The 26,181-nt window shown below is 50.9% G+C and overlaps 11 protein-coding genes across 11 annotated transcripts; 4 read left to right on the top strand and 7 right to left on the bottom strand.

The window, feature by feature from the left end:
- Positions 1 to 2,611: 2,611 nt before the first annotated feature.
- On the top strand, positions 2,612 to 3,771 carry NCS57_00467700 (uncharacterized protein; the record flags this gene model as incomplete). The annotated part of the gene is made up of 7 exons (XM_053054631.1): positions 2,612 to 2,714; positions 2,763 to 2,856; positions 2,906 to 3,043; positions 3,093 to 3,251; positions 3,302 to 3,404; positions 3,451 to 3,614; positions 3,666 to 3,771. 7 exons carry the CDS (start codon positions 2,612 to 2,614, stop codon positions 3,769 to 3,771), a joined length of 867 nt encoding a protein of 288 aa, XP_052916791.1.
- Positions 3,772 to 3,858: 87 nt separating this feature from the next.
- Positions 3,859 to 5,215, bottom strand: NCS57_00467800 (Epimerase domain-containing protein; the record flags this gene model as incomplete). The annotated part of the gene is made up of 4 exons (XM_053054632.1): positions 3,859 to 4,642; positions 4,696 to 4,840; positions 4,894 to 5,133; positions 5,185 to 5,215. The coding sequence occupies 4 exons, from the start codon at positions 5,213 to 5,215 to the stop codon at positions 3,859 to 3,861; spliced, it is 1,200 nt and encodes a 399-aa protein (XP_052916792.1).
- Positions 5,216 to 5,727: 512 nt separating this feature from the next.
- Positions 5,728 to 6,572, top strand: NCS57_00467900 (NAD(P)-bd-dom domain-containing protein; the record flags this gene model as incomplete). The annotated part of the gene is made up of 2 exons (XM_053054633.1): positions 5,728 to 6,012; positions 6,072 to 6,572. The coding sequence occupies 2 exons, from the start codon at positions 5,728 to 5,730 to the stop codon at positions 6,570 to 6,572; spliced, it is 786 nt and encodes a 261-aa protein (XP_052916793.1).
- A 119-nt stretch (positions 6,573 to 6,691) lies between these two features.
- NCS57_00468000 (D-ser-dehydrat domain-containing protein) lies at positions 6,692 to 8,127 on the bottom strand (the record flags this gene model as incomplete). The annotated part of the gene is made up of 2 exons (XM_053054634.1): positions 6,692 to 7,888; positions 7,936 to 8,127. 2 exons carry the CDS (start codon positions 8,125 to 8,127, stop codon positions 6,692 to 6,694), a joined length of 1,389 nt encoding a protein of 462 aa, XP_052916794.1.
- Positions 8,128 to 9,260: 1,133 nt separating this feature from the next.
- On the top strand, positions 9,261 to 9,695 carry NCS57_00468100 (uncharacterized protein; the record flags this gene model as incomplete). Its single annotated transcript, XM_053054635.1, has 2 exons — positions 9,261 to 9,263; positions 9,324 to 9,695. The coding sequence occupies 2 exons, from the start codon at positions 9,261 to 9,263 to the stop codon at positions 9,693 to 9,695; spliced, it is 375 nt and encodes a 124-aa protein (XP_052916795.1).
- Positions 9,696 to 10,052: 357 nt separating this feature from the next.
- NCS57_00468200 (Zn(2)-C6 fungal-type domain-containing protein) lies at positions 10,053 to 12,378 on the bottom strand (the record flags this gene model as incomplete). The annotated part of the gene is made up of 2 exons (XM_053054636.1): positions 10,053 to 12,218; positions 12,268 to 12,378. 2 exons carry the CDS (start codon positions 12,376 to 12,378, stop codon positions 10,053 to 10,055), a joined length of 2,277 nt encoding a protein of 758 aa, XP_052916796.1.
- Positions 12,379 to 13,088: 710 nt separating this feature from the next.
- Positions 13,089 to 14,968, bottom strand: NCS57_00468300 (uncharacterized protein; the record flags this gene model as incomplete). Its single annotated transcript, XM_053054637.1, has 4 exons — positions 13,089 to 14,097; positions 14,156 to 14,328; positions 14,390 to 14,500; positions 14,552 to 14,968. The coding sequence occupies 4 exons, from the start codon at positions 14,966 to 14,968 to the stop codon at positions 13,089 to 13,091; spliced, it is 1,710 nt and encodes a 569-aa protein (XP_052916797.1).
- Positions 14,969 to 15,636: 668 nt separating this feature from the next.
- NCS57_00468400 (uncharacterized protein) lies at positions 15,637 to 17,178 on the bottom strand (the record flags this gene model as incomplete). The annotated part of the gene is made up of 11 exons (XM_053054638.1): positions 15,637 to 15,667; positions 15,719 to 16,138; positions 16,188 to 16,325; positions 16,374 to 16,411; positions 16,461 to 16,483; positions 16,534 to 16,656; positions 16,711 to 16,729; positions 16,780 to 16,802; positions 16,855 to 16,942; positions 16,998 to 17,039; positions 17,107 to 17,178. 11 exons carry the CDS (start codon positions 17,176 to 17,178, stop codon positions 15,637 to 15,639), a joined length of 1,017 nt encoding a protein of 338 aa, XP_052916798.1.
- Positions 17,179 to 17,847: 669 nt separating this feature from the next.
- NCS57_00468500 (Zn(2)-C6 fungal-type domain-containing protein) lies at positions 17,848 to 20,335 on the bottom strand (the record flags this gene model as incomplete). Its single annotated transcript, XM_053054639.1, has 3 exons — positions 20,058 to 20,335; positions 18,161 to 19,987; positions 17,848 to 18,112 (listed from the first exon to the last, which is right to left on the bottom strand). Exons 1-3 carry the CDS (start codon positions 20,249 to 20,251, stop codon positions 17,848 to 17,850), a joined length of 2,286 nt encoding a protein of 761 aa, XP_052916799.1. The 5' UTR covers positions 20,252 to 20,335.
- Positions 20,336 to 21,056: 721 nt separating this feature from the next.
- Positions 21,057 to 22,710, bottom strand: NCS57_00468600 (Glycerol kinase; the record flags this gene model as incomplete). The annotated part of the gene is made up of 3 exons (XM_053054640.1): positions 21,057 to 21,296; positions 21,353 to 22,511; positions 22,562 to 22,710. The coding sequence occupies 3 exons, from the start codon at positions 22,708 to 22,710 to the stop codon at positions 21,057 to 21,059; spliced, it is 1,548 nt and encodes a 515-aa protein (XP_052916800.1).
- A 1,131-nt stretch (positions 22,711 to 23,841) lies between these two features.
- NCS57_00468700 (uncharacterized protein) lies at positions 23,842 to 24,972 on the top strand (the record flags this gene model as incomplete). The annotated part of the gene is made up of 3 exons (XM_053054641.1): positions 23,842 to 24,149; positions 24,204 to 24,744; positions 24,796 to 24,972. The coding sequence occupies 3 exons, from the start codon at positions 23,842 to 23,844 to the stop codon at positions 24,970 to 24,972; spliced, it is 1,026 nt and encodes a 341-aa protein (XP_052916801.1).
- Positions 24,973 to 26,181: the final 1,209 nt, after the last annotated feature.

Consider the following 26,181-nt stretch of genomic DNA (forward strand, 5'->3'; position numbering starts at 1 on the left):
TGTCCACGATGGATCCGAGAATTCGGGCTCCCAAACCCCCAGAGAGGCTGAAAATCTAGGGCGGGGGTTCGCTCAATCGCGAAAGTCGCATCACAGGAGCATCAAAGAGTCTCACTGCACCACGTGCAGGTTCTCAAGCAACCCTTTTAAACCCCTTCGGACTTGCAAGAATGCTGACACCAAGGTCGCGACCCTCTTGTGGCTGTTTACAGTTTCTGGCACGAGATGATATCAGACATGCGAGCCTTGCGCATCTCGGCGCATGCCAGTCGAGGCACGCTAGGTTGAGCCACCAAGCCAGAACCATCCAAACAAGAACCTGGAAGCGGACGAGGCGTGTTCCCATGGGGAACCTGTACTGCTAATCAGGCCCAAGTTCCGGGAGGGGCGACAGTATCTGTACTCGCCACCGTTTCGACGTTTCCAGCTTTCGCTTCGATGGTGGGAGCATCAGGCGGCTTGGCAAAGCTTTGTGTGACGAGTCAATATTTTGGGCGTATATGGGGGAATCGGTCGCGTAATGAGCAGAAATTAGGTTTTAAATTGTTTATTGATCTATTGATCTTTTCTTGTTCTGGGTGGGACAGAACCTTGTCACCTATCTATCTTACATCTTCCTTAAAGGCTCCAGACGGCTCACATCTGGCTCGAGACACCCACATGCAGTGCCCCAAACATGTGGTCAACTCAAGCCACGTGGTGTTCAAGACAAAAGTCGCAAAAGATGCACGATCGGTTTCGGACGATGTTGATGCAAGAGCAAGCGCACTGGCATCGGGGGTTAGCCATCTCGCGAATGGGGAAAGCGAGGGTGGTGGGAGCAGAGGTAGGGGAGGATGGAACCGAGTTGTCGGGGGTGGAGGGGGCCGAAAAGGCGGGGGAGGTGGTATTGATAGTGATGGGAGTAGGCTGGCACATCTTGGTGGTGTAAGTGAAAAGTGAGAGACTGTACAGTTTTAGTGTGATGGTTGTGAGTGAGTGTGATGATGTACTGCTGTGAAGACGCTGTGATGAGTGATGATGGAGGCTCCATCGCTGTAACTGACAAGAGCTTTATACTTGCTGAGAATGGATAGACGGCTCCTACTCACTGTCTAGTTCTCACAGCTTGTTGTGATTGACCATTTTGTCATTAGTATTCTTGTTCACTCCTAAACAATGGGAGACAAAGAGCTAAGAGGACTGGCCCGAGCAAAATTCTTTAAGACAGGGTGTATGGATACCTGCTGAAAGGCCTGAACAAAGCTGAGATAACACGCAGGCCGCACTCCTGAAAGAAACAAAGAGTAGGGGCCTAAGTGTCAACTATGTGTCCTGTAGAAGAGCTAGAACATCTTGTTTATGCTACGAGCAAGAGAAAAAAAAAGGAACAATGCCTTTGGAATTTGGCAATTATTAGAAAGAGCCCCGCAACTATACCGTTTACAGGAGCATGATGCACTTTGTAGGTACTCTCGCAACTCCATACTCGTCGCCTGCAACCTCTTCACCACTAAGACGACCTATCCTCCCTATCACTTGCCCTGCTAATTCAAGTGAGTAGCTAAAGGAGATTCTTCCATTGCATTAACTTGTCTTTACTTACCATCGCCTATTACAAGATTGTCATGATGTTAAAAAATGAAGACATCCTGATCAGGACTCGTCAAGTACAAATCCCATGGCATGCAAAATACCCCTGCACATTTGCCGGCGAAGTGATAGAAGATGAAAATTTATATGTTCATCGAAATCAGTCACACCTCAAGTTTTAACCAATTCTATTTCACCCTCCCCTGAGTGGCGCTCACGGAACGAACAACGGATGAGACACGAGTCAAGAGACCTTAGCTCCCGTACCGTTGGCGTGAAGCCACCCGGGTACCTAGCATTTTGATCGCCAGGGGATGTACAAGTGAGGGGAGGATTCTGGATGGAAAGAAAAGACTTGCAAACCGTCTTCAGAATGAAACTGGCTGATGAGAAGGAGTCAATTGTACACGACTGCCCTCGTAGCTGTCCTAAAAGTCAGACTGGTCTATCATAACTGGTATTTACAACGAGAAGAAAATGACCTATAGGCTAATAAGATCATATAAGCTAGAATTATTGACCTCGGTGAACAACTGCCATGTTTTGAGGAATCAACAAGAGGTGTTGCTGTTGCAGCTCGGTTGTTATGGGGAAGCATCTCGCAAGCAGCACCCAAGATGAGATGACCAACTAAGAATAAACCAGTGAACCAATCGCGCAAAAGCAAAACAAATTCTCTAGTTACACCCAAGACAATGGACAATTCCGATTTCCTCTTCTGGTCCATTCGGCAATTCCACCATTCTCATGTGGAGTCTGGCGGCATCTCGGAGGCGGGGTCGATCGGACACTTCCCCGCGTGAGATCTCTGAAAGGGAAATTTCTCCCGGCGGCGAGATGTTGCCTCTTTGAGAAGAGCGACTCCACTTGAGCTTTTGGAGGTTGGATTGGGCAAGGAACTCCGGGTGATCGCCGAGTCGTGGGCTTGGGTGAGATATAAAGGCGTTGACTTGAGAAGTTGTAACTTGGTTTCTTCAACCTGGTTTCCTCTTCAGTTGATTTTGCTCTCTTCTTTGTGTGTTTGTTGTCAGCGGCCAAAATGGTGGTTATCAAGCGGTTTAGAACTGTCTGGGGCATTGACTCCGGAGAGAACTTCGAGAAGTGGATCCCCTGGTTCACGGACTTGAAGAAGCAGGGCTACTGTGTGTTTCTAAAGATCTATCGAGGCTGCAAAAACTAATGTGATCTAGCTGGTGTCGAGGTCGACATTACTGGCCGAGATGCCGATAACCTACGACTCCTCCGAAAGCTCTTGGACGATGCTGACTTTGAGGCGACGGTGCTGTAAGTTGACTTGATGAACTAAGCCAAGAGCCGAACTCACATATTCAAGGATGCACACTGCCTGGGCAGGCTATGTCGGCGCTCGACCTACAGGTCTCACTCCTGATATTCATCTCGACGTCTACCGCAAAACTCTCGAGCTGGCTAAAATTCTGCGCCCGGTCAAGATCAACGCCCAGTCTGGAGGGTGAGCGAACCCACGGGATATAGTCCATGTGTTTTACTGACTGTGATAGCGACTACTGGACTGTGGATGAGTCCGTCTACTTTTACCAAAAGACTCTTGAGATCGACCAGGAGCTTGGCCTCACTGGCCTAGTCTCCCACGAGACACACCGCAACCGAGCTCTTTTCACTCCTTATGCCACTAAGCAAATCTTGCTCAAGGTTCCCGAGTAAGTTTGGTCTACCTTGTCCGTTTGATCATTGTTGACGTTTGTTTCAGGCTCCGCATCACGGCGGACATTTCCCACTGGGTTGTGGTCTGCGAGCGACTTCTGGATCTTGGTGAGGAGGACAAGGAGATTCTCGATCTCCTGGTTCCTCGGGTAAGTCAATTGTTCGTTTCCATACCGGAGTCTTACCATCGATTAGGTGCACCACATTCATGCCCGCATCGGCACGACTCAATCCTCGCAATGCCCCGAGCCTGAGGACCCCATCTTCAAGCCCGAGCGCGAATTCTTTGAGAAGCTCTGGCTGCGCATCGTCAAGGCGCGGAGCCAAGATGCTTTCATCACCTTTGTGCCTGAGTATGGGTAAGTTGTAAAACTCTGGTAGACCCTTATGGTTGCTGATTTCATACACAGTCCGTTCCCTTACCACCCATATGGAAGTATTAGGACCCACGGCCAGGTTGCTGATAGCGAGGGTGCACGACTACAAAAGTTGTTTGAGGACAGTCTCAAGGCGTAAAGTAGAAAAGATAGAATGAGAGAGGTACCAATTTCTAATTGTTTCTCTAAGGATTAACACCATAACCGGTTTCCAAGGTTATGCTGGTTACATCTTTGGGATGACTTTTTCCTTCTGAAGGGTATCAAAGATAGACTCCAGATTCTCCCAACTGTCAAGATACCCAGTCCACCCCAGCTTTCGAGATTTGGTCATGTTCAAGACGACGTTGTAGTCTCGACCCCAAGCGAATCCAGCAAAAGCCCACGACGCCTTGTTCAGAGCCGAGGGATCTAGTCCTTCTCGGTCCGCCATCTTCTTCCAAGCATTCTGCACTTGTTCAGTCTGAGACCACTTGACGAGATCAATGCGTTGGCGGATGTAGCTCTGAGGCACACGATCCTGTAGGCCCATTTCCTTGGCAAGGACCGACGCTGGTGGTTCTGGCTGCAGCGGCCTCTCTGACGCGAGGGGGGCATCTCGGAGGAACTGGTCAGCAGGAACTTTGAGGCCGAAATATTTTGCGACGCGAGGCCACAGGTTCATCCACGACTCCACGTCGCCATTCACGACGTTAAAGGCCTCGTTAGCTGCCCGAGGCTCCAGAGCCGCCCAACGGGAAAACCGCGCGTGTAGGCCAGCGTCAGTGAAGACGGTTGCGTTGGTGTAGAACTCTTCAGACCCAGGGAACACAAGCTCGTCCCCGAGTTCCTTGGACACGGCGGCGTAGATGGCAATTGCGCTGCCAAAGTTCATGAAATTGCCCTTGGCGAACCCAAAAACTTCGTTGGAATAAGTGACGTTCCACTCTATGCTGTGCTTTTCACAGAATTCGTGCAGAATACGCTGTTGGCGGTAGTAGAAGTTGGGAGGAAAGGGAGGTTCAGGAAGCCTAGTGACGGGTGTCAATATGGCTTCAGTAACTTTGGTTTGGTTCATACGTACCATGGATCAGTCTCTTGCATGGGAATCTTAACCCGGCCGAGATGAACGCCATAGTTCTTGGCTCCAGTAACGAGGACGAAACGCTTGATGGATGATGCACGCCCGGTAATCTCGAGAGCCTTGCAAAAGGCATTGAGCATGTCGCCTATAGGACTTCAGACACAAATAACCACTTGATCCAAGTATTGGGAATATTACCATTCACGCGGGTGCTATCTTCCTCCGAATCTTGCTGCAAATAGGCAGCAAAGAAGATATAGTCTGCGTCAACGTCCTTGAAGTCATCTGACATGGTCTCGGCTGCGGCCGTCAAGTCAAGGTGGACGTGCTTGACCCTAGGGCCAAAGTCCTCCTTCTTGGAGCGAGACATGGCGTAGATGGTGCTCCATTCTTCGGGTCTGCTGCAGAGTTCCTTGACAATCTCTCGGCCAAGGATGCCTACGTAAAGGAGCGTTAGCTGATGTTTTGAGGCAGAGAGGTGCAACTTACCCGTGGCACCGGTGACAATAGCTGAAGGCATGGTGACGGCATGAATGATGTTGAATGCTGGTTGAAAGAAGATCTCTATGCGTTGGAAGTTGATTTTAACATTGTCTCGACGTCATTGAGACACAAGAGGCTGACAAATGGGAGGCTCCGGTTTGCGGCGTGATACACGCCCTACAGACTTGGTACGCCATACGAACCATGTGGCAACGTGCCTTAAGCCCTGATCTGACATCATTAATGTCTCATAACTGGATGCTTATCTTTGCTTGACTGGATCTTGATTTGCTGTTTCCTCTGCATAGAGGGGCAGGTGGCTCTATCCTCACATAGTCTCGGCCCTTTGGAGGGTCTTGTTTGATGATTGCGACCCATAACTCGGACCGTGAGGTTAAAATAATACGACTAGTGACATGTTCTTTATAATGCCTAGGTGTCCGAATTATTCAGCCGGCCCAACTTCGAGCCGCATCCAGAGACAACAGCCCTTTATCACCCTAGGAACGTCCCAAAAAAGCTTTCCTAGGTACACTATCTCACTCGAAAATGGGTAAACACGCTCTTGTACTTGGTGGCTACGGGAAAGTGGCCCAGATTCTGACGCAGGTGCTGCTAAGAGACTCATGGACTGTTACGAGTGTTATCCGGACAAAGGATCAAGTCCCTCAGATCGAGAGCTTGGCACCTGCAGGAGAGAACAACTTGAACGTCCTTGTTCACAGCATCGAGGATGTCCAAGACGTCTCTCAGGCTAAAGGACTCCTCTCCAAAGTGAAGCCTGTCGTTGTGGTCTGGAGCGCCGGTGCCGGTGGGAAGGGTGCACCTGAACGAGTAAGTAGCAGCCAACACAACGAGTAGACCCAAGGAATTACTGATGTGGAATAACCAAGACATTTGCTATTGATCGAGATGCCGCCATCAACTTCATCAAGGCCGCTGTCGAAACGCCCACTATCAACAAGTTCATCCTCATCTCCTATCTGGCCTGCCGTCAAAGGCCCCCTCACTGGTGGAACGACTCATCATGGAAATACGCTCAAGAGATGCAAGGCGGATATCTCAAGAACTACTGCAAGGCAAAATTGGCTGCAGATGAGATTTTGCTCCAAGAAGCATCCAAGCGAGCCGACTTTGTAGGGATAAGTCTCCGACCTGGCATGTTGTCGGATGAACCAACAGGGCATGTTGAATTGGGGAAGACCAACGGATCGGAGGGCCACGTGAGTCGTGCATCAGTGGCAGAAACCATCGTTTCGCTGCTGAATCACGAAGAGGTGCAAACGTGCTGGTTGGATATGCTTGACGGTGATCAAGATGTTGAGACTGCTGTTGACAGCGTTGTGAAGAACCGAGACAACGCGGCCGAGGGTGAGGACGTTTACTTGGTGTAGAACTGTCATCTAAATGACTTCAAGGGATATTTTAGACGACAAAGAGACATATTATGTGCTTTGATATGTAACGTGGTTGATATTGTATTGCTCGGCACTACGCTTGGCCGCGTACTGGTCTACCATCCACTCGCTCTAACCCACACGTCAACAATCTTAGTCGGGTTCTCCTCATCAGACGAATCAACTACAAGATACCATCCATACAGAGCCCCGGTGATACAGGCGTGGTTCGGGAAAATGACAACTCTCTGGCCAACTTCCAAAGGAAGAGGAGGTAGATCAGCGGTATCTTCATCTTTGCCGTGCTCCCAGGCCACTATGGCGTGTTCCTGACTCACTCGGTCAATGACCAATCGCCTCTCTGAGGTTGCTTGGGACTTAAGGTGGGCTTTTTTGATGACTCCCCAGCCCGGATACGAAGGGCAAGGTTCCCTGCCTAAGCCGAGGATACCGACAGCAACCAGTGCTTCTGGCTGAGATCGCTCGTTGTCGTTGTAGACGCTGCAGACCTCAGCAACGACTGAGATTGCAATCTCATCCTCGAATGACCCTAGGGCCCTCCTTGAGTTCGTTGAGGTTTGCTGAAGATCAAGGATGGAGTACACTCCTGCATGGAGTTCAAGGGTGGTCTGAAGTCCGCCTGGTCTTCCGGCCGAGACCGTTTGAATCGCCTTGCGTAGAGACTGGGCAGCATCTGACAAATCTCCTTCGGCGTTGGTCAAGTTTTCGATGGCTGTAACTTGCGGAGAAGCCCCGACACTGATTGTGATCTCTTTATCCTTGGGGAACAAATGGGACTGGGCGTGTACGGCTTCAAGACAGCCTTGTATCTCACCCTCCAGATTAGACATAGCTTGGTCAGGGCTAGAGTCTTTGTAGCTCAGGCTACTATGCGAGTACAGTCCAATCAACTCAGCTTCCCCCTGTGCCTCAAGCTGCGCCAGAGCTTCTATCAAGCCATTCTTGTTCAAGGATGTTGGAGGTAGTCCCGCACGGTGGTAACCAGTGTCGACCTTCAAGTAAACGCGAGCGGGGAATTTCGTCTGTTGGGAAAAGCTCTTGACTGAGTCGAGTTGGGAGGGATGGTCGATCATAACCGAGATGCTTCCTTTCCCCAACTCGGAGCCAAGGGCAGCGAGTCGAGGAATTTGAGATGGTGGAAGTGGGATGCCGTAGAGGATGTCGACATGTCGGCCTGCGTCTTGATACTCCTTGAAGAGTGGGAGAAGGTGATCGATCTCCGCTAGAGTCGATACGACGAGTTTTATGTCGCCACTGCCTTGCCCAACTTGAAGCCGCGTGCCCTCGACTGTCTGGCAGGAGTCAGTTGATGATGGTCGAAGGTGCACTTTTAACTGACTTTGTGTGTCTTGACATGGGCACGGAATCTGACACCCAAAGCATCCACAGCCTCTAGCATGGATTGGCAATGTCTTCGAACTCGTGACACGTCTAAGATGACGGCCGGCTTGGGAACATCGTGGATGTCTTTTCCGACATAGAACTGGCGTAGTTCGTCGTGCGGGGGCGCGAGTCTTTGTGGAAGAGCCATTTTTGTAACTTGTACGGCGTTGCTGAGCGGTACTGTGATTGACCGAGTCGAGAGTGATCTTGAACTTGACTGAATTTCGAGAAAATGATGTATTTAACCAATTTCTACAAGTCTTGCCCGAGCGGTCCTGGTCATCGTCCCATAACTCACCAATGTTGGTGGAGATGACGCTATCCCCAATATGGTGCGCGATAGCGACACACGCCAGGACTCTCCGTTAACAATGACGGTAATGGGAAGCGATAGGTAACGCTCTTTTTTTTTGTTGCTCTTTTACGCGTGAATGTACATGATGATTCAAATATGAGTGGCTGTTGTTCGCCTGCCCATCGGCCAACCAGTGTCCTAGCATCCGTTGTATCTCTCATGCTCGAATGCCACCCTCTGCGGTTCGTCCTTCCTGTGGACTGTGTCTAGATACTTTTTGAAATCACTGGGAGGTTTGATGACGGCCTTAAAATCGTCGTCATTCACGAGAATATTGCCATCGCCGTCCTGCTCTGCGTCATACACGACGAGAAAGTCGGCGGTTTGGGAGGCTTGATGACATTACCACCAGAGGAATAAAGGGGAATAGCTGAGAAGAAATGCTGTTTCGCTTGTCGGCAAAAGGTCTGTTAGAACTGTTGCCGCTTGCCATCCTTGAAATCGGAGGAGTAGAGTTGAAATTTGAGGGTATCGACAAAGATGACCAACACTTGAGAGAAGATACTGCCACTTACCATTAAGAAGATGAGGGGCTCGCGCCGGAAGCTGGCTGACTTGATCAAGGGTCGCCTTCTGAGGCCTCAGGCTCAAGATTGGATCGATGATCAGCGTCATTATACGGTGGACCTATGTGAATGTCCTACAAAAGCCGCATGAGGCTGTTGCAAGCTGCCGTTGCAAGCTGTTACAAGCGGCTGTTGCTAGCTGTTAGAAGCTGTCGTCGTAGGCTGCCATGCGAGGCTGTTGCAAGCTGTCACTATGAGCAGTTGGAAGCTATATAAGCTACTATTGTGTCTTGCCATTTTCCAAGTCTTGAATTTCAATTAACATTTGCAGTCTTTATAAGAGATCCGCCTAGGCACCACCGTACGACGAAAACCAACCAAGAAAGCGACAATCAACAATTTCAACCTTCTCTATTGAAGATGGTAAGATCTCTTTCCATTATTTATCTTCTACGTGTCACGCGGCTAATGGTATATGCATAGTCAAACGCTATGGAGACACTGGAGCGCTTCTTCGACAGCCAAAGAATAAAGGTAATCCCCGAAGGCTTCCACAACGAATCGATCCCTGATCAAATGCTTGAGCGTGTTGAAGACTGGCTCGAGTGCGATGCTAAAGAATCCGCATTCATATGGCTTCAAGGGCCTCCGAAGTTGGCAGAGGATCATCAAAACAGCACGTCTCTCCTTGCAGCCACGCTCACCGAGTTGGGCTGGGAGTACACGTTAACACATGAAGGGTCAATGCCTCTAGTATCGTACTTTTGCAGTATCACCAGCCAAGGCCCGCGCGAGGGTAATCCTTCAAAGGAGGCCGAAGGGGTTGTGTCACTTGTCTATGCATTGCTGTATTAGTTCCTTGCTGCAATTCATTCCTTTCGCTCAACAGATGCGTCAAGGCAATCGCTACTGAGTGCGCTGGAGCACCGCATCTCGGGCTTGGACGGGACTGTACGGATGTGGAGCGAGGCGCTTTCCGCTTTCGATGAGGCGGTTCGACTTGTGACCCTGGATACGGTGTTTGTCATTGATGGGCTTCACTGGCTTGACGGACGAGATACGGATGATCTACTCTCCGATTTAATGAGACTTTGGCGGAAGACTAGCTTCAGGGTTTTGTTCACGACCAGCGGGAGATCTGGTGCTTTGTTGGAGCATATGAACCCCGAGAATTGTATTGAGATGGACGAGGAGTGATGAACCTCTTCGATATTAGACCGGAATGCTATAGGAAACCATGTTTTCGGTATCCTTCTCCTTCCCATACACCATGACAGAAGTGAGCGTCTGGCTATGGTATGAGTGAAACTTGCCCTCGCCACCTCCATCATCAACAGTCTGAAAAACAGCAAAGATGTCTCGGCCCCTGACTCGCTCATGATTGACCGCACGTAGGACTTGAAGTATCTGCAGAACAGGAAAGCTGCCTTCTTCCAGGTGACTGCTTCTTTGTCGCTCTTCTAACCAGTTTTGGATCCAGAGGCTTATGGCTGGATTTGAGGTGTGCATGGCGCAAACTAGCAGGAGGCCGGAGAAGCCGATTGCGAACGTGTTGAGGCGGATGCATTCTTCCCAGTCAATTCCAGCGGCGATCTGAAGCAGTATAAGAGCCCATCTGTCTGCTTCTTGTGCCGAGGTGGTAGATTTCTGATCCTTTAATAAATCTGCGCTCTGAATGATTCGTGCTGTAATGTAATAGGCGTAGTTCATCGCTGAATCATGAGATTGGAAGTATAAAGGTTCGACAGTCAATCTGCTATCCTCTAAGGTGGCTGGACACGCCGAGTGAAAGGATGTGATGGGTAACTGAGACAACGGCAGTTTCGTGTGCCAATCGTTCAGCTTTCTGGTTTGGGCCTTCATGAGTAGAGTATAAGGATATAAACATGCGTCGCCCTCTCGGCTTGCAGAGGAGGCTGTAGGCGTTTGTGAACCCGGCTGGCTATCCTCGTTGGTGGGGGGTGGATCGCGGAACAAGTCCCAGTAACCGACAACCGCGGAGGAGTATATGCGAAGAGACTCGCATAGCATGACCAATACTGAAGCCTTTGTGTCCCCGACAAGGTCCAAGATGAGTTCGACGTTATGGGAAATCGACACTGGGTCCTGCTTTCGTTGGAATTCCACCGTGCTGAAGTGCATCCGTCGCCACCAATTGTTCATCTGAGCTCGCACCCAAGCAGCCATGAGTCCATAACCGACAAAGCCCTGCTGCACCAAGGTACTTTCTTGAGCCTCGATGAGCTTTGTCGCACCACTTGAGTGAACGGAAAAGTCTCGGAAGTTGCCCATCGATGATTCCCAATAGCAGAAGAGAATCAGAGTCGCAAGGGTAGTAGTCGCCTGGGACGCGTTGCTGTCCTTGACCCAGTCGGATATACCCTTGATGGCGGAGTAGTAATACTTTTGGCTCCTTGTCTTGTGACTAGAGTCAGGCTTAAAGGATAACCCCAGGAGGCTGGGAAGGGTCGAGGAGCTTCTTTGAGGAAGCATTCGACTTAGGCGCCCTGCTGATAGGGCCATCATGGTGTCAGTGACCACGACAGGGAGGTCTCCGAGGATGGGAAAGTCTTTGAAAATGGGATGGAGAGCAGGGAGGCATTGATGAAGCCAGAAATCCATGTATACTACTTGGTTGTCGCTGAGTAAAAACGGGCTTGGGCTTTTGAGTATTTGGTAAGGCTGGATCGTGTTGGATGTGGTCAAGTTGGTGCCCAGGATCATGAGGTCTGTAATGGGGGAGTTTGTAGTAGGTAAATCCGATAAATCCGGCAAATCCATTACTTCTGAGACGTGGCAGTCTGGTGTAGCTTCATTCCGCAATCCACGTTCAACGAGTGGCGGCGTGTCGGCAAGCCTTGGGGTCTGGGCCGAAGTCTCCTCGCCTCCTGAGGTGCCAAGCGGAGCCCCTAGATGTGTATCCGAGCCAAATTGCGACGAATGCGCGTCATCAGCCAACGGCTTCAATGAAGCATAATCGACGTCACCAGCCCAAAGCGCGAACCCATCACCTAGAGCAGTGTTGGTAAACTCGAAGCCGGCAGCTCCCATATCCGAGAAGGGACTTATTGGGAGCGATATCATTGATTCCGAAAGCGGGGTTGAGGAAGTCGTCGCCTCGGGCGCCCGTGGGCTTGGCCTCGAAGATATCGTCAAGTTGACGGGAGATGATTCATGAGACAAGGGAGTCTGCGCGGTGACTGCCTCTGGTGAACATTCCTCCTGCTGAGCATAACGGGCTCCATTCCTGCGAGTCCCCCGTTGAGGATTTGGCGATGCATCAAAGGAAACATTTTTAAAATTGAAGCCCGCCTTGTACCTTTCACAGCGCTTTCCAAGTCTTTCACATGTGCTGCAAGCAGGCTTCTTTTCATCACACTATCAAAAGTCAATCCAGTTGCTCCTCATCGCTGACTGTTGAATGTACCTTTTTTCTTCGCTCACGGCATGTAATGCAGCCAGTTCGGGTTCGGACAATATTTGTCTTCTTTTCCCGCCGCGGGGCGGGTTTGTACATATCCGCATTCAAGGTAGGCATCATGAAAGATTGTTCAAGTGTTCTTCGTGTGGGTTGATAGAGGAGACTTGACAAGGACTCGGAGGTGAACTCCAGAACCGGCTGATAATCATCATGACTAATGGCTGTGTCTAGTTCCGATTGGTCCAAGGCTGTCAAAATCACTCAACACATGGTCTTTATCTCGCAGCATGTCACATTGATTGCTGATTAGCCATAGCATTATTCAACACCTCGCGTTGCTACATCTTAGCTGGAGGATACAAGAACAGAGGGTTATTTCGCGGATATCGTTCTTTGTCTGTTAAATATTGTGAATGCTGTTCTTTGATTATGAAGAGTTTCTGGTCTTTTGGGATCTCGTCCCGCCTTGCTCTCCCCATTTCTTCAACACCTGACTCGAATATGGGTCTGCAGAATCGCCTTTGCCTGTTTTAGTGTACGAGAGCGACGCCCGAGATCGGCAGAACCAATACAGTGGACAATGGCTTCACTAGATAAGCTTACGTTTAAAACTTTTCCTTTATAAACTCGTTAGCCAATACTTGGTGACGGATTTCGCGAGAACTTGTAAGCATGATTTGTCTTGCGTGTGGATAAATGAACACTGGGAGGGGCGTTGTTGTACCCTAGAGCACAATGAAATCGTGATATAAGTAAATCTCGTGAACAAAGCATCGCTAGGAAAGCATATGAAAATTAATGAAAACAGGCGCGCTCTATAAGTCTGATCATCTCGACACCTCCTCCATATATAAATCGTACACGCCATCCCCCACATACTGATCCTTAAAGATCCATAATGACTTGGCTGGGCCCAATGGGACAGTCTCAAACGACTGGCCGTTGATCATCTGAGGCCCTTGTTCTGTCACCATGGATTGTAAAACTCGTGCTTCAGCGAGAGGGTTCTCTTCTGGGACAACCACCTTTTCTGCCACCCAAGTCGCCAGCACCGCCAGCAGCAGCTGGAGACCGGCTGTCAGCCAGATGATGAGATGAATGATTCCCCAGTGCGATACACCTAGCTTCTGCCCGATGGTTGGTGCTCGGCCTTGGACGACAATGTCTGAGTTTGACTCGATGACGGTGCTGAGGACACCGATTGTGAAGCGAGAAAGGAGAAGCCCCATGGCTTCAGTTGAGCCGTTTACGGGGGTTCCAAAGGTGGCTGCCGATGGGTATGTCATGTACTGGAAGCTTCCATTGTTGGCATAGCCCTGCAGTGCGATTGCCGACGTCGCCAGCTGTGCAAGATTGCTCCCAAGTCTATGCTCTGGCCTAGTGGCATTAGCCACGGATCCTAGCCTTGCAGTGCAGTTATAAAACCATGGCTCCGTCGATGATGCTTCGAACGCTGAGATAATGCTGCAGCCCTCCCCGCAAGACTCGTCAGTAGATGTCATGTAGGTCGTTTGATCCGGTCCGTCCTGGTGCGGGATGGTGATATTGACTTCTCGTGAGTCAATCTTTACTCGTATGCTCGAGTCTGTGCCGTTGCCTCCTTGAAGAACCGGGTAGCTAGAGCACTGCGCGGTGGCATTGATATTGCGGTTCGTTGTTACTGTGACAGGAATCGCACGTGGGTCTCCCAATGTCTGCGTGTTTGTCTCGCGGAAAACATAGGAACAGTAGTTGATGGTGCAGAAGAGGGAGTAATCATCAGCAAACCAGAGCGTGCCGGGAATGGGCATATCCTCGGGATCGGCCCAGTTGAGGGCCAGGGAGACGGTGCCGTAACTAGTAGACAGTCAGATAATCTGCTCGGGAATAGCCTTGGTTTTGCAGTAGAACAAACCTGTTGGCAGTGTATTGCTGTGCCCTGATAGAATTGGACTGCTTGATGACTTTGTTTGTCTCGATTGTAGATAGATTGGGGATGGAGACGTTGCCAGGAACGAGCAGGGCGCGGTCTTCAGTCTTTTCTACAGAGTAGCACAGTCCGAGCGATGCATAGCCAATTTGAGAGCCCTGAAGCCTCCGTCGTCAGTACTGATGAGTATTCAGGATGTAAGATGAGAGATAGACATACAAGAAACAAAATGACCCAAGCTGCGACGCTGAGGTGGATGGACGTTCGACTGGACTTGATGGCCAGCATCAAGACCTGAGTCATACTAGTAGCGTGCAGAATTGCCTTGACCTGAGCAAAAGGGTTAGTAGATACTCTTCTGCTGCAAGTACTGATTCTCACCTTTCCTGCCGAGCGAGGTCTACGGCTAAGAATCCACCATCTCAGATCGGACACGGCGTTTGTCAACTGACTCATAGTCGTCAAACCCAACGCGATTAAAAATCCGGTAATTAATGCATTGAAATATCGCTTCTGCTTGTTGGAAATGACTTCATAATTGGAATAGCCGATCAAAATGACGTAAATGATGACAATAAAAGCCACCGTGATGAGCCATTTCCCAAGCACCCCCAGCCAGAGCTTTGGTCGTGATCGCCGCCGCGCCGGGAGGCCTCTAAACCGAGGTGTTGTCTTTTCCATTAATTCGTGCTGGTGAGGCGGGCTTGGCGTTTGGTTGCTCGGTCGACTCCCTCGCCAAGGCGTTGATGGATCGTGCGAGGGTGCGTTAGCAGGAAGAGGCCGATAACTGCCTTCCATGGTGTGGATTGACGCGAAGCGAAGTTGGAAATACTTGAAGATGGCAAAGAATTGGGCTGTTGGAGGGTTTTATCTCTGTCTGACAGTTGGCATTTTCGGCCAAGTCGCACAGCCAGGCTGGGCCTGTACTCATGTCGGCCCGTGCAAGAATGACTTTCCAAGCCTCCCTAGACACATCGAATTAAGGTATTGGCTCCCTTGCCATCTCTCGTATTTTCGCCAAGACGGCCTGGATCGCGTCGCGTCGTGATTGGCCGCGCCGTAAAGACAAGACGGATGAAACCCCGGCTTGGCCGATGAATATGGGTCTAGGCAAACTCTGTTTTTATTGACGACAGTGAGACAGTTTCTTATTTGTGGCCCTATGAGTTCAGTTGACTCACCCCGGTTATGGAGAATTCGTTGCCAAGATATGACGTGCAATTGCTGTGTCGGCTTGTCCGGTGTGATGTCGCAATGGTTTCAATTCCATCGGCCAACTGGCAAAGGCCAACAACATCTAACTTTATCTCTGGGAACCCCATGATATTGCGTATTGAGTAGAGCAGTGATTATCTTTGACGCTATCCACTAGACAGTCCGATGACCGGAAACAGACTATCATGTCTATCATTTATTCGACTTGATATACGATTATGACAATCTACTCGCCGTCATACCCAGACCTACTATTCCGGCTTCTGCCCAGTAACCACAAAACTACATCACCAGTCAGCTTCACCATCGACCAGGGGTCAAGTTGAAACTCACACTTCCCAATAAGCATGAACCCTCGGATTCCGCATCTCGGCCCTCACCTCAGAAAGGAAAAGCAAAATTTCATCCTGGCTCATACCAAGCCCATGCGCCAACAGGATCGTGCTGATGGCTTCAAGATTTCTCTCAATGTTGGCCAGAGTCCAAAGTCCAATCTCCTTGTACTTTGGATCCTTGGGCCAGGTGTTAATAGGCCACTTGAACGTCTTTCGCGTCACGTTGACAAAGCCCTGTTCTTTGAGGCGCTTTTCGTGGTTTACGCCTTCGTCAAAGGGACGCCCGAGGTTTGCGGCGCCCTTGGAGGTTAGTTCGTCCCATCTGTTCAAGGGTGAAGTGGGCTTGAGTGTTCCGTCGTCTGATTTAGCGGGGAAAGTAGGGTCAATGACTTCAAGCCAGCCTCCTGGTTCCAAGTTTCTGGGCTTGGTCAGAACGAAGCGTGCAAGTGGGGGTTTTGTGACCTTACTCAAAGCATTTGCGTGTAAACTTGTCCCAGTCGGCCAAACTGCCGACCATGAGGCGTACAAAGATGTAGTCAAACTTTTGACTCCAAGTCCAATCCTTCTCGGCATCGTCAATCTCAAAAGTGCAGTTGGGGGGGACACTGGAATATCATTAGACAATTTTCAGGCCGGTTGGGGTTGATACTCACAAGGTTGGCTGGATAGCGGCAATATCGATGCCAAAGACCTGTTTAATTGAGTCATCTACATCGAGTCTAGGCCGTCATGAATCTTACCTGAGCATGAGGATGGTCGTCGGCTTCGAAAATCAGGTCAGCCTCTACCTCAACGGGGTCTGTCTCGACATACCGAACTCGACCGCCCAAACTCCTGTGCCCGTACCGACATCAAGGACTCGCTTGGCTGTCTCAGCATTGGGAGCGAAATACCTCTTGCCACCAAATGTTAAAAGAAGTTGGTGGTTTTGAAGACCTGCCAAATTGTCATGAGTCTTCAATTCATGTGTAGAGTTTCACACTCGGTTACCTAGTCGTTCTGATTCATGCTGCAACACTGTCAGCGATGTTCTTTCATTGAATGAATGAGAGGCTGTACCTCATCGCTAGGGAGATAGTATTCTGCAAACATTAGTTAGCTGGAGATTAATCAAGCGATTCGGTCCCGACTTGCTCTCATCTCGGTGATATCCACGACCATTGATCATGTGGTATTCGCGAATGCTTGAGCGCAACGACGCAGTGGACAGTTCATCATCAGTCTAGCGGAGGCGAGTCAATCGGCATTCCTTGATAGATTAGGGCTGCAGTACTAACAACCACAATTGCCGAGCCGCCGTCAGACGGGGCTTCAGCTTCCTGAATCACGTCAGTTCCATCATCCACCATCAACCGTCTGACTGGACCGTTCCGTCGTCCCACGCACCAGAGGCGCCACCTGCTCTTCAGCGGTGTCGGCAGCCTGCGCTGGAGGAGAATGCTCAGGATCATTCGTCATCTTGCCTAGTACGCTGTTCAGTGGGTGTTCGTGAGTGTACAGAGAGTCAAGATCGCGACAAAGATTACGGGCGGGGTCATCGGTCTTTTGACAGGTGTTGTTGTCTGTTGGTTCGACCCTGGCATTTATCCGCCCGTGGTCTGATATGCAAGGTAACATTCTCTGCATGTCCGCCCGCTTGCCACACCGTAGATAAGTGTTTTTGGCGGTAAACTTTTATCGGTTCTGCGTGAGCTTTGGGGGTGCCGGAACCTCTGGCCTGAAGATGTCTGGCTTAATTCACTAACCGGACTACGTCTCTCAAAAACAAGTTCTTCAGCTCTGTCATCGGCCGTATTGCTTACAAGGTCGAGAAGAAGACCTCGGTTGAAGAGCGCATCCAAACCGAGCAGGGTTGTGTCGGCGTACATGCCGGGAATGGGGTTCTGATGAGAGGGAGATTCAGGCCGTGGAGGCAAATAGGAACAACCAGAGGGCAATCGATACGGAAGTGGTGAGGAACCCTATAAAGAATACGATCATGCTTTCTCGAACGTGCAGTCATCTTGTATTACTCTTGGTAGAACCCCAATCGTATACCTATAACACCTGGCTGAGATTTAATGATACAAGCACATAAAACTGGACAAGTGATTGTCAAAGAATTCTATATGGCTCAGGTGTTCCAGATTAGTTGAAAAGCGACCCCCCATAAGCTAACCAATCTGCCTCTGGATCAGGTATGCCGTTTCTCGTCGAGTCTCCTTGAATATTATTCATGGTCTGGGGTCGAATGACCAGGTTCGCCGTGCTCTGATTGGAAACTCTGGGATAATTGAAAAAGTCAAAGACATCAATGTTGTCGAGCTCGCTGAGAGATGTGACTTGGGTTGATGTCGGCTCTAGGCTCGAGTGTCGAGCTGTAGATGTGAGTGTCACCAGGTCATACGCGCTCCTGAAGCCATGTTAGTTCCGTTGTTAGGGGAGATTTCTAAGGACGTACCGTCTCATGGCGGCGAAGCTCATGTCACCCTGTCTTCCCCGTTGGACAAGTCGGCTCAGAATTTTGGAGTAGTTGCTTGCGACGTCCCAGTGTTGGCCGACATTGCGAAGCGTATCAATAAAGAAGTCAATCAGAGGATCAACTGGGCATCCAACCGCAGCGGCATGAACCAGCAGCAATCGACCAGCCACCCAGAGCGAAAATGCAAAAGGAGGCCCTAGAAGATTCAAGCCATCTGCTTCAGAGACGTCACGGGTAATGTCTCCAAGGCTTTGTACAGCAGACAAGCACCTCTGCATTGCGTAGTGAGAGGGTACGAATATGTGAGACCTGACGGTCGGATACGCCGCCGAAGAATGAAGCCGTACTGCAGAAGTAACGTATGCGCTATGCAACATGAACCAGTTGGCCACACGACTTGCAGGATCAGAGTGACACAGAGCAGATATCTTGCTGTATTCACTCGGTAAGCTCTGCAGCCAGCCATCCAGTGATCGGTCAAGCGTCTGGTAGGTGTTTCGCCATTCAGCCATGTCCTTTGTAGAAGACACATCAATTGGCGTCTTGAGAAACTCGTGAATCTTGCTAAGGATGATGAGAATCTCGCAATGGTAGGTAAAGCTGCCGAGGTTTTCGGGTTTGTTGACGAGGTATTCTCTCTGCTGATCGTCACTTGGGTGAAAAGCCCTCGTCTCTACCGGCACGTTCTTGGAGAACAAGTCGTATGAACAAGGGAGGAAACGTGTGACTTTCTTGCTGTCGAGCATAAAGTCAAACGTCGGCGTGGCTATTGTTGCATAACGGTCCAGGAGGTATATCATCCAGTAAAGCCGTCGCCGCCCCTCGTCTTCAATCCAGGACTCGGGCTTTCCAGCTGCAACTCTTCTCATGGAGCCGGTATGCGGAGTTTCTGACGCCTCGGCCGACAGGAAGACGGTGCTTTCTTCACATATGCCGAGTTGTCTCACGCTTTGTGATAGTAATGACAAGAGATTCCAACCACGGGGGCCGTTTGATGTTCCCAGTTCGTCCAGGGTTATTATGACGAGAGCTCTTAGAGCAGGTACACTGATATGTTCCATGGCGTATATCTGCACCGTGTGCTTAGCCACGGCATGGTAGTATGTCCGCATCTCGGATGACATCCTTGGATCTTTGAGAAACCTCAGCGTCGTTGCCACGATTGCATAGAGTAAAATCCTGTCGGCTTCCTCCATCAATGTCGGCCCGAAGAAGCTAGCAAACGTCGTTTTTCGATCAAGGATGGGACACCACGTGTTGCAGTGCTTGAAGTAGAGGTCCACGAGGGTGTAGACGACGTCGTGAGGTGGGAGATCAATGATGAAGGAGTGAAGGGAAGGGTCTTTTCGAAATCCAGAGGCATTTGGAGAACTGATCGGTTGGGTAGGGCCCTCCAAACTGGTCATCACCAGTGGCTGCTGAGGTTGGATGCCAGGTTGCCATGTTGTACTGGACAAACTCGGTGACCTGGCCTGCGAGATTGAAGAGGTTCTCGGGAGACTTGTAGGCGTAAGTCGACTACCATCTTGACTCTCGCCTTGGAGATTATTCGTGGTGGAAGACGCGAGGCTCGGTGAAGCCGCCGTGTGATCCTGCACAATGTGCTCCTCAACACGACGTCCCAGGGCCTGCAGTAACGCGTCGATGCGATTGACTTTGGCCTCGAGCTCAAGACTGAAGCCATTGCGAGCCGCCCCCGGCTTCTGTCTCTCAAGGTAGACGCAGGCGCGGTTGTGTCGGGCGCACCACGAACATGCCGGCTCAGCACGGTCGCATTTTACCTTGCGGGATTTGCACATCTCACACCTTGAACACACAAACTATTCAGATTTTTTCGTATTTTTTATCGGGTATTGTATGTCGGAAAAAAACCTACGATATCTTTTGGTGTCTCTCCCTCCTCCGCTTCCTCGTCGGGCCATTGGAGCTGGTGAGCCTGGAATCCTCGCCACTGGATCCCTCGTCATTGCTCATGGTCGAGTTGAGGTCCTCGGCCTCAATTGCCGCTGTCGAGGGCTCGCTCGTGGGGATTGTGCCGATCCCTCTCCCGAGGGTCTGGGACCTCCACATTCCCTCAGAGTTCGATTGAGTTGCGTGGAGTAGAATCTGGGGAAGAGCGATAAGCAGTAGAATAAACCATGCGCATGGATTGCTTTGGTGGAACAGGAGATCTTCGTTGACAGGAAACGTGGAGAATTGGATCCAGAGATAATATTGAGGAGAACGAACGGTTGGCGAACAATAAGGCCGAGGCTCGGTCCACCAACACCGGCGGTAAGCCGTCAATCTTTGACCAAGTTTGCCCCAGTTAGAGAGGTCCAGACCCCCCCGGTGAAACGTGGAGATTTGACACTGTCGCCATTGTCTTCTACTGCCGAGCTGAGGGGGCCACACCAAGGGTGCTACCCCCTCCCTGTCGGCGCGGACCAGGGAGCCTGTAGCAAATGACAGCCCAGAAGGTCTAGGGGCCTTCTTCTTCTGGAATCCGGCTGACGTACGTCGATGCTTGGTAGGTTACATAAAGTTCCGGTGGAGATGAGACGCTGAGCACCCGCAGCTCATGTCCTGATTCATGCTACGGCTTCGCCGGGAGGAAGATGCTTCGTTTCTCTTGTCCCCTCACCCTGGCGCCATTGAAGGATGTGACCGGCCCCAGGACGCTTTGCCTCTATTGGCATGTGGCAGACGGCAATGGCTTAGGCGATCATCACTAGTGTTAATAGTAGGTAATTCAACGGGCTTGTTTTAGCAGCCCTTGGCTTTGGCCCAGGCAGCAGTATTTCACTTGATACATATGCTACAGACACAAAAAAAAAAAAAAAAAAACGCAAGGAAAAAGAAAGCACAGACAAGAACGCTACAGACACCGCCTCGTTTAGCTCGCCCACCCCTTGGCCATCTGGACCGCCTTCTCCCACGTCTCGAAACGAGCTGCCGCTTCTTCATTAGTGATCTGGGGCTCAAAGATGGTCCGGCCCTCCGTGTTGACATTCTTGAGGTCATCAAAGTCCTTCCAGATTCCCACTGCGAAACCGGCTGCGATGGCGGCGCCAAGAGCCGTTGTTTCCCGCATGGCTGGTCGATTGACAGGGATACCAATAAGATCAGACTGCGTCTGTAAACCTTGTTAGCGTCTTCATCTCCCCCTTGTTCAGCTGGTGCTGTACGTACCTGCATGATAAGATCCGAGTTGCACATGCCACCATCCACGGCCAGCTCCGTCAGGGCGTGGCCGCTGTCCTTCTCCATCGAATCCAGGATGGCCTTCGTCTGGAAGCACGTGGCCTCAAGCGTGGCGCGAGCGATGTGGCCTCGCTGGGTGTACGCTGTGATGCCAAAGATGGTACCTCGGGCATCGTCAATCCAGTACGGCGCAAACAGGCCGCTAAAGGCCGTTACGAAAGTGCACCCACCGTTGTCCTCGACAGTCTCGGCCAGGGCGCTCAGCTTGGACGACGACTGGATGAAGCCAAAGTTGTCGACGAGGAACTTGACGCTCGAGCCCGCCACGGCGATACTGCCCTCGAGCGCGTACATGGTGTTGCCCTCGCCAAAGTCAAAGGCGACGGTGCTCAGAAGTCCGTGGGTAGACATGACGGGCTTGGACCCCACGTTGTAGAGCAGAAAGCAGCCAGTCCCGTATGTGTTCTTGGCGAGGCCGGGGGTGAAACCCTTTTGGCCGACGAGGGCAGCAGATTGGTCACCTAGGCACCCGGTGATCTTGGTGCCCTTCAAGCATGTGCCAGCCAGGGATCCGTAAGCCTTGGTGTCTGAGGACCGCACGATCCTTGGCAGGGTAATCTTTGCGGGGTCAAGACGGAACCAGTCAATGATTTCCTCGTCGTACTTGAGCGTCTCGAGGTTCATGAACATGGTGCGTGACGCATTCGAAGGATCCGACACGTAAATGTCACGCTCCGTGCCGCCGTTCAACTTGTACGTCAGCCAAGTGTCGACGGTACCGAAAGCGAGCACGCCGCGCTCATACGCATCCTTGACATCAGGAACATTCTCGAGCAGCCATAGCAGCTTGCTGACAGAGGGGTATGTGGAGAGAGGAAGACCGCATCTCGAGGGCAATTCACTGGCCCCGAGACGACGCTTCAGTCTTCGGACCAGCTCTTGAGATCGAGTATCGGTCCAGACGATGGCATTGTGCAGCGCCTTGCCCGTCGTTCTATCCCAGACAATGGTTGTCTCTCTCTGGTTTGTGATGCCCACGGCCTTGATCTGGTCGCGTGAGTTGCCTCGAGCCTCAAAGGACTCGACAGCTCCATCAATGCACTTTTCCACAGAGCTTACTAGCTCTTCTGGGTCATGCTCATGCCATCTAAGTTTGAATATTAGCCTCTGGGTCAAACAATATGCGAATCGCCTTACCCAGGATGAGGATAGATCTGCTTGAACTCGAGCTGATGCGTCGCCACAACTTCGCCACTAGTGTCGAAGATGAGGAAGCGTGAGCTGGTTGTGCCTTGATCGATGGCTCCAATGAAGGAGCCATTGGAGTTTCCATTGATGAGAGGCATGACGCTTTGAGTGAAGAGGTATCAGTAGTAAAGGATTGGGAAACAAAAGGTGGGACGAGCTTGTAATGTGATGATTAAACCGAGATAAGATGCGATAGGACGTGTCATCAGACTGCAATGGACCAGGCACTTAAGTATTCCTGTCTCGGCTTGAGCTTGGAGGTTCTAACGCGACACCATCACAAGCCATCCCCTCCTCCACGGGGAAGAAACCCCTCCTAGACCTAACCCCAGGTGACTACCCCAAGGATCAATTTGCGGGGTTTTACTTTTTGGTCGAGAAAAGAGCACGAGATCAAGATTTCGGCCGAGGATCACCGCGGTTGATTGGGGTTGCATCTTGACACGGACCAACAACACGTCTCATAATCCCTACACCTGAGAGATGGAGGTCAGAAACTCGGGTTTTGCGAACCCGAATTACATGGCCCATGACACGAGCATCGGAGGACGCCATCGGGGTTTAAGCAGCGAAGGATCAGCGTGGAGAAATTTCTTGACACCTCGGGACCTTGTGCATATCCCCACAAAGTGGGAACCCGTTCTAGAAGCTTGAATGTGACAAGGGTCTTGGCGAACGCTTATCTGCATATTCATAGTCTGCTATACTGTCTAATCAAAGTCCCTCGGACCTCCGGAGGGGCTGAGGCTCGTCGGGGAACCTGCGGAGGCGGGGGATGGGGGTCTCGAATCTCCATCTTGGAGGGTGGTGATACCTCTCGGTGTGGGCTACCGAGCTCGCATCTAGAGGTTACCCTCACCTGACTGGCAAACACCGAAGGGCCCGTCCACAAGCCATGGTTCGATTGTGTCGGGAGGGATTGGAAGTGCTACCCCTTCGGAGCTGGACTTTCCCGTTCTCTAACTAGGAGTGTACCAACAGACTTGTAAGCCACCCTCACCATAGGAAGGTGAGGGGACCGGGAGTGCGCCTCGGGAAGGGAAGCGGTGTTCGCTCGCACCGGAGCCGAACGATGGCTCAGTCGGAGAGGATACACTCGACCGTTTTGTAACCTAATCGGCTTGGTGGCTAAGAGTCTTGCTGGTCCTTGCTGAGCATAAATTGTAACCACATCCCCATGAGGTGATGACGGCATTCACACGCATCCTATCTCCAACAAGATCTTTGCAATGACCGCCTCCTTCAATCACGACTCTATCTCAGAGTCATCCATCAACAGCCCAAGCTCTCCCGCCAAAGTCGAGATGGTTCAGACCAAAGCGCTCAAGGAACTGCCCAGCGATTCGACGCTGCAGCCTCATGTTGGTGAGCGGGAGGAGGTGTTGCTTTGGAGCAGGGTCAGGGAGACCTGCCAGGATGCCTTTTCGGAATTCTTTGGCACCTTTATCATGATTCTGTTTGGCGACGGCGTTGTTGCTCAGGTTGTTCTGAGCAGAGGAACCAAGGGTGACTATCAGAGCATCTCTTGGGGTTGGGGGTAAGTCTTGAATCGCGATAGTCGACCTGTGCTTTGATTAACTTGCTCGACTAGATTGGGCGTCATGCTTGGAGTATACGTCGGTGGTAAATCAGGAGGCCATCTGAACCCCGCCGTGACTTGGGCGAACTGTCTCTTCAGAGGCCATCCCTGGCGCAAGCTCCCCATCTATGCCATTGCTCAAACCCTCGGAGCCATGGCTGCCGCTGCCGTCGTCTACGGCAACTACAAGTCAGCCATCAACGCGTACGAGGGCGGCCCAGGCATCCGAACCGTCACAGGCGAGAACGCGACGGCGGGCATCTTTTGCACGTATCCCGCTGCCTTCATGACGCGTACCGGCATGGTATTCTCCGAGTTCATCGCCAGCACGATCCTGCAGTTTGTCATCTTTGCATTGGCAGACAGCACCAACATTGGTGCTGGGCCGTTGATGCCTCTTGCCTTGTTCTTCTTGATCTTTGGTATCGGTGCTTGCTGGGGTTGGGAGACTGGCTATGCCATCAACTTGGCTCGTGACTTTGGACCGCGGTTGGTTTCGTACATGCTCGGATACGGAACTGAAGTTTGGTCTGCGGGAGGATACTATTTCTGGGTGAGTCAAGCTTTGATTGATTATGGCGCACTCAACTGACCTTGATTATAGATTCCAATGGTGATACCGTTCCTTGGTACATCTTTTGGTGGTTTCCTCTATGATACCTTCATGTACACTGGCCCTAGCCCAATGAACACTCCCTACATGGGATTCAAGCGGCTCGTAACTCCTCGTCGATCAGTCTGGTCAAACACCTATGACCGCGCTCTGGATTCGCAGGTGTAGGATTCTCTCGTTGGGCATGTTTGAGGACTCGGGCGCTTTCGAGGTGGGGCGGGGTGTTCGAGAGTCTTTGAAAAGTCAAGTTTGATGGGTGAAAGGGAAACAACAGGAAACGAAACAGAAGATGGGAAAGACAGAACCCAGATGGCGGCAATGAGAAACATATTTGGAGAACATTATAGTTAGTTACGTAGTGCGTCAATTGATAGCGTTGATCGTCTGAAGAACGTTTGCCTCAACCCCACGGTGCCCACCTCGCGATTCTCCACTGGAGTTTGTGATCAGCGCTGGTGGAACTTGGAAGTGTCAGCATTCTGAGACATTGCGAGATCGTTGTGGATATCCTTTGGAGTTGATGGCAATGTTCAACTCAATCGATGAACACTTAGTGATGAGGAAATCTTTGGTGGGATTGTTTCGAGTGCATAGCAGTTGGCCAACTCGCTGGTTATCAATGGTTTTTATCAGAACGTTTGGCTCCAGTATTTCTCCTCCACTGTATCTTGGGCATCAATAATTTAGCCTCGATATCAAGTGATATTCAAACCACATCATCCTAATTACAATGCTTAAAGCCTATCAAGCGAGAAAGTCTGCTGAGATTTGACTTGGATAACGCGATTCATCAATGCTCCAACTCCAGGGTGAGTTGACGCCGAGCCGTGATACAACGTAGCAGGATATTTGACCCACACCAGCCAAACGGAGTGGATACGTAAGAAGCTGCATGGTTTTGCGGCTCCCTTCCAGAAAGCGTACCTAGTCCGAATGGTACCAACCTGCATGCGCCTCTTACCTGAAGAACGCATCGAGCCAAGCCAACAGCATTTTCCTGTACCTCGGTGAATATCAGCACGTGGCCACCACGGAAGCCAAGTTTGCCGCCGGAGGAGGCGGGCGCAAGACGGATCCTTCGGTCGTGCTCGGTGAATTATGGTCGGTACCAAACCCCGACATGCATCTGCCAGGGGTCATGACACTAATCCCTGTATAGCTTAGCATCTCGGTGTTGAAATACCGACATGCATATGGCGGATGAGGCTGAGCGTTGGTCATGACACGGCAAGAATTGGCTCACTTGCATGTTGGAGGTTTTACGGGACGACCTCACTTGTCAGATGCGAGTTTCTGGCGGGGCAGGGGTTTCATTTCGACGGGGACTTGAGGGAGAAAATAGTCACGAGGAGAAATGTTGGAGCGTGATTTGGCGTG

The sequence above is a fragment of the Fusarium keratoplasticum genome, chromosome 3, assembly GCF_025433545.1.
Source record: "Fusarium keratoplasticum isolate Fu6.1 chromosome 3, whole genome shotgun sequence".
Classification (NCBI taxonomy): Eukaryota; Fungi; Ascomycota; class Sordariomycetes; order Hypocreales; family Nectriaceae; genus Fusarium; species Fusarium keratoplasticum.